The 12,990-nt window shown below is 36.7% G+C and overlaps 3 protein-coding genes and 1 non-coding gene across 9 annotated transcripts; 2 read left to right on the top strand and 2 right to left on the bottom strand.

Annotated features, from left to right (window-relative positions):
- Positions 1-5: 5 nt before the first annotated feature.
- On the top strand, positions 6-3,818 carry Nup50 (nuclear pore complex protein Nup50). Of its 2 annotated transcripts, none has more exons than XM_046630137.2 (5): positions 6-241; positions 804-976; positions 1,086-1,975; positions 2,124-2,267; positions 2,431-3,818. In XM_046630137.2, exons 2-5 carry the CDS (start codon positions 815-817, stop codon positions 2,735-2,737), a joined length of 1,503 nt encoding a protein of 500 aa, XP_046486093.1. In that variant the 5' UTR covers positions 6-241; positions 804-814; the 3' UTR covers positions 2,738-3,818. The 2 variants fall into 2 exon arrangements, with proteins under 2 accessions (XP_046486093.1, XP_068992969.1); XM_069136868.1 differs by lacking the exon at positions 6-241 and adding an exon at positions 326-443.
- On the bottom strand, positions 3,284-9,168 carry LOC124220822 (protein lin-9 homolog). Of its 5 annotated transcripts, none has more exons than XM_046630132.2 (8): positions 9,040-9,168; positions 7,416-7,758; positions 7,013-7,315; positions 6,298-6,715; positions 5,860-6,209; positions 5,538-5,784; positions 5,224-5,409; positions 3,284-5,016 (listed from the first exon to the last, which is right to left on the bottom strand). In XM_046630132.2, exons 1-8 carry the CDS (start codon positions 9,119-9,121, stop codon positions 4,852-4,854), a joined length of 2,094 nt encoding a protein of 697 aa, XP_046486088.2. In that variant the 5' UTR covers positions 9,122-9,168; the 3' UTR covers positions 3,284-4,851. The 5 variants fall into 5 exon arrangements, with proteins under 5 accessions (XP_046486088.2, XP_046486092.1, XP_046486089.1 ...); XM_046630136.2 differs by lacking the exon at positions 9,040-9,168 and adding an exon at positions 8,735-8,991; XM_046630133.2 differs by lacking the exon at positions 9,040-9,168 and adding an exon at positions 8,691-8,991.
- Positions 9,169-9,332: 164 nt separating this feature from the next.
- On the top strand, positions 9,333-12,565 carry LOC138191130 (uncharacterized). Its single transcript, XM_069137112.1, has 6 exons — positions 9,333-9,520; positions 9,639-9,812; positions 11,064-11,120; positions 11,257-11,390; positions 11,491-11,595; positions 12,402-12,565. The coding sequence occupies exons 1-6, from the start codon at positions 9,333-9,335 to the stop codon at positions 12,563-12,565; spliced, it is 822 nt and encodes a 273-aa protein (XP_068993213.1).
- Positions 11,668-11,773, bottom strand: LOC124222583 (U6 spliceosomal RNA). Its single transcript, XR_006884044.1, has one exon. It is a non-coding gene; the product is annotated as a U6 spliceosomal RNA (small nuclear RNA).
- Positions 12,566-12,990: the final 425 nt, after the last annotated feature.

Genomic DNA, 12,990 nt, shown 5'->3' on the forward strand with positions numbered 1-12,990 from the left:
CCCCCCTTCGGCCCTTCACAGACACTACACGACCAACTACGATTGCCGGCCAGCCCAACCGGCCCCGAGTTGACATTTTTTTTTCATCAAAAGGCAAAAAGTCTAACGCGCCAGTTTAGCGCGGAACATTTACTTGCGATTTATCACTCATGTTTCGCGAGATATTATCGTACAAATAGACACTAACGCGGTTAACGTGGACTTTTCATCGACAGATTGCATACCGTTTATCAAAACTCAGGTACGCTAGCGATTCTCGACGCTGTATCGTTGCAATGAATTGACAATTGCCACTTTCGAATATACTCCCGATCGAGTGGCGGTTAACCTATAAATGTGTACTTTTTTTTTACTCGCACTCCAATTTCATATCGATCGACTGCTGGTTTTTATTTGTTACGGAAATCACATTGAATGGCGTTATGTTGAAACTGTTTAAGCGGGTAACGGCCGAAATTGATCCAATTCTATTTCGACCGAATCCTTTTCATAACCTCGAAACAGTATTTAATCGACTGTTACTATGTACTTGCATTGCCATGTCAACTTCACCGTAAACCCGCTGTTATATTCAGATCGCATATTCGCTCTTCGACAATTTCAAAATCCTAATGCTTATCGCAATTGCTAAATGTTTCGTAAGAGATAAGCGCCTAACTGGATTAATACCTAAATTCTTACGACACGATAGTCCTTCTATCCTCGGGAATTGAAAATATTGCTCTGATAATTTGTTGACTAAATGCAAATCGATTACCACAGCCTGTCTGAAATTAAAACTGAAAAAATCATTCTGATTTTAGACGGCTCAGTGATGGCTGGCAAACGAACTGCTACCTCAGAGCTGAATCACGATAATTGGAACGATGAAGAAACTCGGGAAGAGGCAGGAACGTTTAGCAAAGCATCGAAAGAAGATTTGCAGAGAAGAGTCATCAAATCGGCCAGACGGCGAATAGTCAACAGCGGAGGGGATGTAAGTTTGGAAACATTGCTGAAAAATACAAAGATCCCTAGCACCAAAGCGCATTGCTTTTTTGTTGTCCGAATTTGATTGTATCTCGTAATATTTCAAACTGTTTCAGGATGCACCAAAAGCAGCGTTTGGCGCGTTTACTGCTTTCAAAACTGCTGCACCTGCCAGTTCTTCACCCTTTAGCTTCCTTGCAAATACTAGTAATGCAACAAATACGAAGAGTAGTGAAAAAACGGTAGCTAATAAAGTAGGTTCGAGCAATGGATCGGTTAACCCAGCAGCGAATGGGCCAGAAAGCAAAGATTCTTCTTCGTTGAAACAGGAATCAATGTCGAAAAATTCGGATGCTAAGCATTTTCCAACTGGAAAGGAAGATGGGAAGATTTTCAAAAAATCAACAGATTATTATGCAAAATTGAAGGGACTTAACGAAAGCGTCACTCAATGGATCAAGTCACACGTAGATTCAAATCCGTTTTGTATTTTAACCCCAATATTTAAAGATTATGACAAGCATCTTAAAGAAATTGAAGCTAAACACGGACAGGAAACCACCCCGACAATTTTGAGCCCAGAAAAGACTGGGGAAAAATCTAACTTGGAAAGTTCACCCGTTAAGAGTAAGTCGAATTTGGAAACTGGAAAGACTGAATCACAGACTAAGAAGTCGGTCTTTAGTAATCCATCAGTGGGAAATGCAGAGTCGAAAAGCGAATCATCGATTTTCAAGAATGTGAATGTTGGAAAATCGTTATTCGGGAATACTGAAACTACCTCGGAAGTCAAAAGCGTTTTTGGCAGTGTTTCCACTGAACGGAATCCATTTTTAAGTACATCGTTTACAGCTGTAGAAGATAAGAAAAAGGAAACCGAATCTGACATTACTGATCAGAAACCAACAGCAAGTCTTTCGTGTCCACCATCTGGTCCCACAGCCACATTCAGCTTTGGCCAAAGTTCAGCAACCAGTACAGCTTCGGCAGGATTCAGTTTCGGAGGGTACGTCCTCTTTCCGGGAATAAATTTTTTATTGGTTGTTACGATGAGTTTCATATTCCGTTTTCATGTTTTTCTACCCATATATTCACGAAATATTGAAACATTATCAGCCTTCTTTTTATAATTGTATCTATATATCTCCTTACAGTGGAAAACCATTTTCTTTTGGCAATGTGGCTAAAACTACAGAAGCAGAAGAGACTAAAGAAGACGAAGAAAAAGATGATGATGACGAACCACCAAAACCAGACTTCAAACCAATCACGGAAGACGATGCAATTTATGAACAACGGTAAGACAGTTGAAAGGAACATGCGATTCTTATTTATCTGTTTTATATGAAATTTACCTAAATATGTTTGTTACGTACTATGTTCTAGTGAATATTTGTTCACTACACTAGCACGATATTCAATGGCAGATGAAATTTATGGGATATAAATTGCTTTTCGCAGATGCAAGGTATTTGTCAAAAAAGATGGAAATTTTGCTGATCGAGGAGTAGGTACCCTGTTTCTGAAGCCTACACCCAACGACAAAACACAGCTAATAGTGCGTGCCGATACTTCGTGCGGAAATTTACTCTTGAATACAATATTAACCGAGGGCATACCAATGCAGCGTATGGGAAAGAATAACGTTATGATGGTTCTTCTTCCAACACCAGATTCCAAACCACCACCGACACCAGTTTTGTTAAGAGTTAAGACAAGCGAGGACGCCGATGCGTTGTTAGAAAAGCTTAATAAGCACAAGAAATGATTTTTTTAATCATGCCCACCGACCATTGTTCAACGGATATCAATCCATAAGTCATTATGGCAGATGTCAATTCTTGAATGAAAGCAAAACAATCGTGAATGTGTACATGTTTCTTATCAGAAACTAAAGATGCTATATAAATGTTAATGTACGACATTTACAGCTTAGTACTATTGATATAGATAATAATACGCAATTAGAATACAGTCTCGTCAGTTTTACATTTACACAATGATCACAATCGTGATCAATAATTGGAATATTGCAACAAACGAATTCAAGCTTCAAATAAATCACGCGAATACGCATTCGGAACAAATTGAACTCGGACGCGTTTATATGTTGATGAGTTATACACAAATAAGTGGTTTCTGCTAAACTCATTACAGGAATACTCCCTGTTCACCTCATTTGATTTTAGAAAGAATAAAAGCCACTTTTATATATGAGATCGTTTAGTCTTGGTATTATAAATACTGTAAAAAAAATTTTACCGACACTTCCTCCAAATTGTTACTGTAGATAAGAAATTTTTTTAAGTGGCGATAAGAAATAGTAACTTACTTAAGTTATCAGAGACAGAAAATGAATCTATGTAAAATGGATTCTATGCTCTATTATCGACGATAGTGTCGTATCGTGGGTGATGACGTGTTAACGTAAATGCAAATGGATCTAGTGAAGCATGTGACCGAACATTACAACGTCTGTATCTGTTAGTACTAATCGAAAATATAATTAACTCTTTCAGACAAATGAGTAACCAACGATGATACGCGACAGTCAGTTGAACAAAAATTGAAACGAATAAACTCTCATCATTGACCAGTAATACATCGGATATTCAAAATACTTTAGGTCAACTTTTTTGTATTAAAGTCTTAGATGCGCGTTGCTGTGAATTTATTATTAGCCTTTATTCCGTAAAATTTTACTTTTTACTTGTGTTGAAATAAATATTACGGGAATAAAATGAATTATAGTGAGTTTCCACGATACTTTGATACGAATAAAAGTACACTGTTACATAATCCCCATGTTAAATAATTAACTGTATATAAATAAAGCATCTGAAATTATACCGCTACATGTAGTTGAATTACATTGAGTATCCTTTCCCTCAAAAAGCAACAATTCAGGGATATATAAATCTGTTTAGAACGTCTCCATCTCAAATTATGTTTCATCTATTATTTTAGATACAATTTATAGCGCCTGTATAATATATGCAACTCGTAATATTCTACATTTCCTCATACCTTTTAATTTCCGTAAAATATTAATTTCTCCATTTATTATTAGGGTATGAACGTGTATAATAGTAATTAAATATTTTCAATCGTCTCAAGTATTCAACACAACATTCTTCTAGTTACAATTTTTTCATAATATTTTTCTTTTACTATTTAATATTATTACTAAATGTTTTAATCCTAAGATATATATTTGTAATTGTAAGTAAATACATAATTATTTTCAACGCAAGTATTAACTGTGTAATTGAACGTTAGCAGTGGTGCAGAAATACGGACGAAAAAAAAAAAAAAGATCTCTTCTATTTTTACCGAAGTGATGCATACAAAATTTTGCAACGAGCAACAATGTTTGCCATTGCATTTATCACATCACTTTACACCTCTATAAAGTACACAATAAGATACTAGATATATTATGTAGACATTTAATTCAAAGTAAATGACTTGAGTAAAAATTTTTGCTGATAATGTCAAGAAAATATTGATTATTGCAGAAAGATCAGAAGAATTATTCCGTGTAAGGTGTAGACAATGCTTACACCACGTTGGTTCAAAATTCATTACCATTTCTAACTGCAATTCCTCGTACTTCTTGTCTTTTTATAAAACAAAAAACAAAATGTAGATATAATGTATGAACTATGAGTATGCCTGATGAACGATGAAGGAGTCTATACAATTGGATAGTAAAGATTGATTCACATCATACAACACGGGCTGTAACAAAACTATCTATTAATAAAAATTTTCTTCGTACTTCATCAATTGTTTAAATCAGACGTATCCAATGTGTGTCGTTTCTTGATTTTGTATTAAATATTCATTGCACCTATATTCGTCGACATATTTTAGCTTTCACTACATGTTCTCGTCAAGAAGTAATTCCATAACAGCCAAATCGCTGACGCTTAGAGATTTGGCCATTGATCCTCCTGTGATTAACTGCTGCTTAGTGGGTGCTTGTTCCGTAGGAATGCCGTGGAAATTCCGATAAATGTTCGTTCCAGGTCGTACTGGTCCATGCTGGATAGCGTGAATCAACTTTTAGTTGAACAGTGACGACAGGCGCACATCAAATCATTACAGTAAGTAGAAGCGTGCAAGTGTAGTACAACTATTATTTTCCTCGAATAAATTCTCATTAGATTACAGAATACTCTTGCACGCGTCTGAAAATTACTGCCTGCCATTCATTAAGAGTATGATGATTCAACAAAGTTAATACTAAACTTTTTGAGACATAAATGGCGTTAAAGCCCCTATTTTTCCCAAACCAAGTTGAATATGCTGCATATGAATTTCAACGCAGTTTTGAAACACTTGTTGATTTTGAGGACTCAGTTTCGATCTAATTTGCTCCATGGTTCCTTGAAGTACTTTCAGTTCATAGGCATTTCGATCAGAATCCGACAAGCTCTGTGAAAAGAATTGGATATTATGACTTTTGGAAAGAAATTTGCATTTCTTTGCTGGAATTCTACGTATTGGGAGAATTTGAGAGATTTTGTTGTGAAAAGTGGAGTAAAACTAGGAACAAGATTTACCTTTACTTGAAGCATGAGAGCAGTGAGGTCTGTGACAAGTTCGCTCATCTTTGCTGGTGCCCTATCGTTAATGACATCATTTCTAGCAACCATATCGGCCGCTTCTTGATGGCACTTTTCCCGCAAATGAGAAGGAGCCAGCATAGCAGCAACGCTTGGTTCCGGAGCCATTTCTTGACATAACTCTTGTACATCGTTCAAGAAATCTTGAAGCGCTACATTCATCTTTTCAAGCTCAACTACTATCCTGTAATCACAAAGAAATTTTATTTTTAACCCGTTCGTTGTTTCTATTCAATACATTACTAAGCAAAATTCTTACCCTGCATATTTTCTCTCAAAGTCAGCTGGCAAAGGCTCACCGAAAGACCGTCTCTTTTCCGCCTCACTGTTCATTTCCTTCAGTTTCTTTATCTTGATTTTCTTTGCCGCTAATATTTTGTCAACTTTTACCATAAACTCTAACAATTTTAAGGGATAGCCATTCATCGTACCACCGATATGCGATTTTTTTGGGAGTGATACGGAGGCGTTGGATATTAAAGGGTCATTATTTAATCTGGGTGACATTAATTTCATTGCATAGGGAGGTGATGGCACATATTGCACCATCCGAGGTCTAAACTTTTGCGCGAACGAAGCAACACTAATGGTTTCTGGTGGTTCGTTTGACTGAAAACAAATAAAGGTTATTCAAATAAGTCAAATGAAGATGATCAACAGGCACTAAACAGTGAATATGGCTCAATTATTCAATTACCAGAACTTCAAAATCAGGCACACTGTGAGTTCCAAGACCCGCTCTTTCAAAGGTAATTCTGTAGGTGTTGTTGCTGGTATCGACTGCATCGATACTACCAGTGAAAAGGCCATCTTGTGGCTTTCGTAATCTTGCTGTAACTTTCGTTCCAATAACAAGTTGTAAAGGAATTTCAGGAGGCAGGTCCTTAAAGCTACTTATATCGGCCGTTTTTCTCTGCTGGAGCATACGAATTTTTTGTCTCTTCCTCTCTAACTCTCGTCTTTCCTCTTCAAAAAATGATTGGGAGCACCGTCTTGGCTTTCCCATCATTCTTCGTATTTTACACCATTCTACGCGTGTCAACTTTCGTGTTTTTAGCTGCGGAAAAGACTCCTTCAAACAAATCATAAAGTCGTTGTCACCATCAAAGAGCGTTCTGGAAGAAGAAAAATAGTACTTATCTAATTGCGCCGTTATTGAGAAAAAAAATTTCAATTGATAGAGTGTGCTAATCAATGTATGGTTAACATTTGTACCAGAATTTGAATATCGATGCATTACTCAGATCGTTGACTAGAGATATGTATATCTTCAGTCAATGCTCAGATTATGTCCTATGGAAAGTGATGTAATGAAAACTACAGAATACTATTATTTTTCCTTGAATAAGGAAAAGACCCTCGGTGAAATCTTTCAAAAAAGTATTACAGATTACTTCAGGTACCATACTCACTTGTCAATGTTACTGTAGAACCATTCATAGCAGACCCATTTATGTGCTTTGGGTAATTTCAGCAGGTTTCTCAGTCTCATACCAATCTTCTGTCCAATTTTTCGGTCAGGAGATGCTGGTTGTGCCGGCTTTTCTGGCTCCTTTTCCTGTTTTATAGGTGTAGTAACTGGCGTCGATGGCTGCGACGGCGTACCCGTACTTCTCTTCGACTCACTGACATGTCTATTCTGTTTTTTAGCTGGGGATGGCCGTGGTATTCTTTTGGGAGAATGTTTCATTTCCAAATTGGGATCCTTTTTAATTCTAAAACACACATTGGAAGCACAAATCAAACCAGGCCTTAGAATTTTATCGGTACTTCGTCTGTTTACTAAAAACACATAAACATTAACTTCTAATCTACCTATGATGTGGATGGTTGACGAGAATGTCATCGTAGAACAATTTATTCTTTTTTCTGATCCTCGCAGGCATTCCTCGGCGATTCAATACTTGAATTGGTTGGGTTGGGGGATTGGGTTTTGGTGGCGGCTGCGTTCCAACCCTTTGCAGCCCCAAAGCCGCAGGCCCCAACTCAGGCATAGGTTCAGAATCTTCAGGATCCATATTTGAATCATCCATAGAATTATTCCAATGTGACTGGTCTTCGAGATCCATCAGGTCATCGTCGAAAGCTTCCTTTTTAATTTCATTGGCCAATGGGTAGCCACCGTTTTTAATCGACAGCAAGGTTTCCGCTGATTCATCTGAAATGAAAATGTGATTTGGTTAAGTATATTTACCAAACTATCTGAAAAATATAATTTGACAATAAAAGATGATTCTTCATCGCACCATATCAATATTTAAGAGGAGAAATGTAACATATCCGATAAGTAAGTTAAACCGTCAAAGATTATACGTACACATATGTAAGCCAAAAGGTTGACCAGTTAATATCTATCAAACCTAATGCAAACTAATCGTTTAACCTAATCCCAACATTCGGGATTTGCAAACATGGTTTCACATCATTTGGCGTTTAAATATACTAGAATTTTTCCATTTTTATGGAACACAAAATTCAACCAGTAATCTTACATTAACTAATGGAAAACAAAACTTGTCCTTGCACTGATTGCGCGTCGTAGCGTTATGATTAACGTTTGTTTATTTACTACTTTGTATACAACCTGCTTGGTTGCGATGACTTTTGAATGATATAAATCAAGTGATTCAATTACTATTTCAAAAGTGTTGACAGACAGATACACATAAATCTTGTACTTACCTTATATAAGTATTTATATACCTTAAGTACTTAACACACAGCCTTGAAATGTACAAGTAAAAATACAAAATATGGATTCGCATGCAGATAAGTTACGATATGAGGCCAGTGATATGTCGAGTAAAGTTTTATCGAAAGCTATAATTTGAAAAATTATTGTTTTTAAATATAATTAGCATTATTTGAAGTAAGCCACACTTGGATAAGTGAGTTTTTGAAAGATTCGACGTCTTGAATGTTCGGAATTATTGCTAAAAATTATTAGAGAGTTTCCTCGTGTTAGAATTGAAATTTAACCTTTGCTAGTTTGTCTACAATTTTGAGGTATCTACAAATGCGAGTGGGCTAAACTGGGCTAAACATAACCAATCTCTGGGAGCAACGTGTGTAAACATAGCGTGTCCGCACCTGTAAGTATTTTACTTAATGAAATGTCAAGAATGTTGTTATACACCGTTAGTGGAATTCAAGGATTTGGCGTTTTAGAGTCCAGTCAACTAATCCGCGAAACCAAATTTGTTCCTCGGAGGGCTCGTCATCCCGCTTGAATTCTGCATTGGTCATTTTTGAAATTTTGAACCCATCGTCGCCGTGCCTGTTTCAAACGTTAACTACAAACTCAATTTTAACTGAAATCCGTGCAACTGTGGCCTATATTATTATCACATAAGCCTAGATTACTATTATTACTATGCATTTGTACTTTGTTCGACTTGAACGACTTAATTTTAGGAAAAAATATGAAAATTTCACTCACTTTCAATAGTGTCCGCCATGTTGACGTACGCCAATGCATGCTGGGTACGTATTTCCGCCAAATCACCCCCACTACAATTCATAGCCCGATTCCGTCCGTTCCGCCAGTTCACCGCCACCAAATGCCGAGAGGGACGATTCGATTTGAAACTTCAAACACGAAGCTGGGTTCGTGGCTTCACAGCGCTTCGAAACTTGAATCAAACGCTATCAAATACATAAACTTCAAAGTACGGATACCGACGTGTTTATCTTCCACATTACAAATTATTTAGCAAAAAACAGGCCACAACGATGAGAAACACGTGGTTTTTGTTGGGAATGTTTTTGTACATTAAAGTGGCAAAAAATGTTGATATAAGACCTGAGATTATTAAGCACTGTAGAGATAAAGATCGACTAATCGGATCTGAAGAAAATGACTTATATTTACTGGTTGACGCTGAGGTAGATACGACAATTTTGCTGGAATGCCATTACTGGTGAGCGGGAAATATAACAAGTTAAAGATCACTTTTATCGACAGGTTCAAATGCTTTACGATATTGATAATTACATAACATTTGAGACGAAACAATACTTTTCTGACAACAATTTTAGTAACGAAAAGGATGATCAGGTACCGAAGATTTGGTACTTACAAGACCGTTACCAGTCTACTACAGAAGCGGAAATCTCTTGGGGAATGGAGAATAATATGAGCTACAACAGAATTCACGTTACTCCGGAATTATCATTGGTTATCAAAGATTTCGAGGCTAAGGATGCAGGACTGTACAAGTGCCACGGATCTAATGGCCAGGAAGTAGAATCGAAATATAACTACAGATTAGAACGTTAGTCGTGCTAATTTGAGAAATACAAATCTAATCTGATGAAAAATAGGAGACTTTGCTGGGGATGTCGTATTAGTACAATCAGTCGACTTCTTGCATTCCACATCAGTGCAAAAAAATCTTTTCAGCTGTACTCAAGAACACGGCAGGAATCTATAGACAAACTGGAAATCTGTCAGACTGGGTGTCTTATCACGAAATAAATTTAGCACCAGTTTCTCTACGCTTTGCTGTATAAGTTATAATTTCATGTAATAAATTAGATTTTTAATCGATCTGTTACTAAATTGAGACCTTTGGGACATCATTCGAAAAATTAACTTATTTTATCAATTAACTAAGTTCCAATTGTGAAAGTAAATATAAGAAAATGCAAGTCACCTTCGAATTAATCAATAAGTAATGTGATCGAGTAAAGGATGTAAATTTTCACTCTCAGGTTTCCCGGATGCCGGGTCTAATTGATATCCGAAAAATGGGTATAAAGCTGGAAATCGTCTCTGAATGGGGTCCCTGGAGTCCTTGCGAGCGATGCGTTCGTAAACGTGGCTATAGGACGAGAATTGGTATGTGCAGAGTCAAGCGGACCATAAATGATGTAACGGTAGATCAACGAACATTGGAAATTTCAAGCGAATCGACCCATAATACGTCGGGGAAAATGCCACATGATAGAAAGCGAGGCGAAGGTGTGCCCACGTTATTTTTGAAGACGCCCATGTGGCCGTGTCGGTGAGAATAATTTCGAGTCAGTTTTAAGTTAACCACTGAGAAAAGAATAACGAACTGCAGTGGGAAAAGAAATTCGTGCGATCTCGTTACACGCAGCGTGCATCGTTCAGATTCATTGAATTCAACGAGCCATGTACAGATTGGTATATTGTTTTGTGCATTTTGATTATTAACGCAACAACGAACTTTCTTTACTACAGTTTTATTCGCAGATGTAAAAACAGGAAAAATTGCAGTTTCTTTCTTCATTTTTCAAATCTTCTTCACCCATTTTTATGACAGTGACTTGATAAACTTTTACGCAAAAATTCATACCATAATCATTTTTCAGCTCCAAGGAATTGTACGATGAATATCCTGAAATTGGTACAGCGACAAAAGACTTGCCAGAATTTATACAGCAAGAAAAATGTAAGAAATGTTCACGATTCAAAAAACATAAGCGGCATAAATTCAGGTACAAGAAGAGATACGTTTTGGCAGAGGATGCTCACCTGACGATTACTTGCCCCGAGTAACGAGAAAATAAATAAATGACTAACAATTTTTCGCATATTATTAAAAAAAAATTGCAGATTAAAATTTATGAATTTAATATAACGTTTAATTATATTTGATACATATTGTTCGTATCAACGACTGTTAATCAGATCCAACATGGAAACCGACGTCGTCTGGAAGAAGGATAACATTGGTTTGAAAAAAGGAACAGGGCAATCTGTGCGCAGTAAAGATCCAGAACCGAGAGTCTTGGTGGACACTTACGGAACGCTGTATTTACTAGGTACAGTAATTATTTAGCTCAAGTAAACTGGGAAGAAAAATAATTGTACCCGTCCATACTGTCGGCAGATCGATTTCTACTTTCTTTAATTTTAAATCAGGTGTCACGCAGGCAGAAGCGGGAAATTACACCTGCTACGTTGATAAAGTGAACATGCTGAAAGTCAAAGTGATAGTTGTTTCAAGATCCTTGATTTTGAGTCGCGGTAAGCTGGGATCAAAATTAGAAACGTCATCGATCTCAAAACACCATACAATTCATGGCGTATAGTTATTCAAAAAATGTGGAACGCTTCACGATTTTGCGTGTCATCCTTGCGCAGGGGCCATGCTAATCTTCTCTGTATCGTTCCAATTTTAGTATATGTACTGCCGAAGCAGTACAGCAGGGGATGGAATCGGCTTTATTATATAGTAAACGTAAACCGTGTATAGCACTAACGGGAATGGACACCCGCCATTCGCCATCTGTAAATGAAATATTCAACTAAAGACGCCGTTTCCGAATCGAATTTAATTCCTGTTTAACGGTTTGAAATTGTGCAATACTAAACATCAAATGATGTATCGTATACGTTCAAAAATAGTTCCGCGTTGATTGCTAATGTACAGCTGAATTGTCTAAAAATTGAAAAACTATTGATTTATAATGCAAGAAGGTGCAGAAATTATGCCGTACCAATTGAAAAATATGATTTCCAGCCATCAAATATCATAAATTATAGTTGTCAATACAAAATTGTCAAGTTTTTTCTTTTTGTTTGTTTTATTTTGTCCCACGATTTAAATTGTTACGAGGCTTTCCGCTGCTTTTCGCACATTCTCACTGATCCATATAGTTTTCTGGTTAAGGCAAGTTTGTAGCGCCATCTCTCGGGATTATTATATAAATAATTTTCCTCCACGCCGGACAGTGGATAAAATAAATTTCTTCTCGTCAGTGGAGTACTCAGTTTGAAAATCCATAATTGGAACGTGAATTGAAATTCCTCTTAATCGTTTATTTTTTCAGCATTTTTGCGCCACGTGGGTTACTTGGGTTTCATACTGTTGATGGGCTCGTTTTGCTATTGCGCTGGACTTGTTATTACTTGCTATCATCGGGACAAATTTACTGTAACCGACTACAAACAAATCGAAGCCCGTGAAAACAACAAAGCCGACTTTTTTGACTGAAGGCGCTACGAATAGTTGTAAATGTTAAGATTTAGTGATGTATTCTATACTCTGAATAAATGAATTTGAACAAACTACTCGTTGAGTAGCATCATTTCAACCTACTTATTTCAAAATCAGCCCTGTATGAGGCGATTCGGATGAGTTTAAACACCCTGTCAGAAAAAAAGGATCGATCAAAAAAGAAATGTAAATCGATAAAACCATGTAAACATCAATTTGTCAGTATCAGTATGAATATTTTTCTAGTATTATTCCACTGATTCAATTGTAGAAACTGACCCGAAGCCAATAGAAACTTGTTTAATAAAATGCAAAGTAAAAAGTACAACCAAGAATTAGGCGACTAACGATAGGTACAGTATTGAAACGTCGTTTTGGTACCATGCGGAATTGACACTTAGATCACTGATTAACGAGGAATC

Source organism: Neodiprion pinetum, chromosome 6, assembly GCF_021155775.2.
Source record: "Neodiprion pinetum isolate iyNeoPine1 chromosome 6, iyNeoPine1.2, whole genome shotgun sequence".
Lineage (NCBI taxonomy): Eukaryota > Metazoa > Arthropoda > Insecta > Hymenoptera > Diprionidae > Neodiprion > Neodiprion pinetum.

Bases quoted from the DNA above. Each gene is read 5' to 3' on its own strand.
- Nup50 (XM_046630137.2), top strand. From the start codon at position 815: ATGGCTGGCAAACGAACTGCTACCTCAGAGCTGAATCACGATAATTGG. The intron at 1,976-2,123 runs GTACGTCCTCTT...ATCTCCTTACAG, and splicing joins GCAGGATTCAGTTTCGGAGG to TGGAAAACCATTTTCTTTTG. The intron at 2,268-2,430 runs GTAAGACAGTTG...TGCTTTTCGCAG, and splicing joins GATGCAATTTATGAACAACG to ATGCAAGGTATTTGTCAAAA.
- LOC124220822 (XM_046630132.2), bottom strand. From the start codon at position 9,121: ATGAATTGTAGTGGGGGTGATTTGGCGGAAATACGTACCCAGCATGCA. The intron at 6,210-6,297 runs GTAATTGAATAA...ATTTGTTTTCAG, and splicing joins TGCCTGATTTTGAAGTTCTG to TCAAACGAACCACCAGAAAC. The intron at 5,785-5,859 runs GTAAGAATTTTG...TTGTGATTACAG, and splicing joins TTTGAGAGAAAATATGCAGG to GATAGTAGTTGAGCTTGAAA.
- LOC138191130 (XM_069137112.1), top strand. From the start codon at position 9,333: ATGAGAAACACGTGGTTTTTGTTGGGAATGTTTTTGTACATTAAAGTG. The intron at 11,121-11,256 runs GTAACGAGAAAA...ACTGTTAATCAG, and splicing joins CTGACGATTACTTGCCCCGA to ATCCAACATGGAAACCGACG. The intron at 11,391-11,490 runs GTACAGTAATTA...ATTTTAAATCAG, and splicing joins CGGAACGCTGTATTTACTAG to GTGTCACGCAGGCAGAAGCG.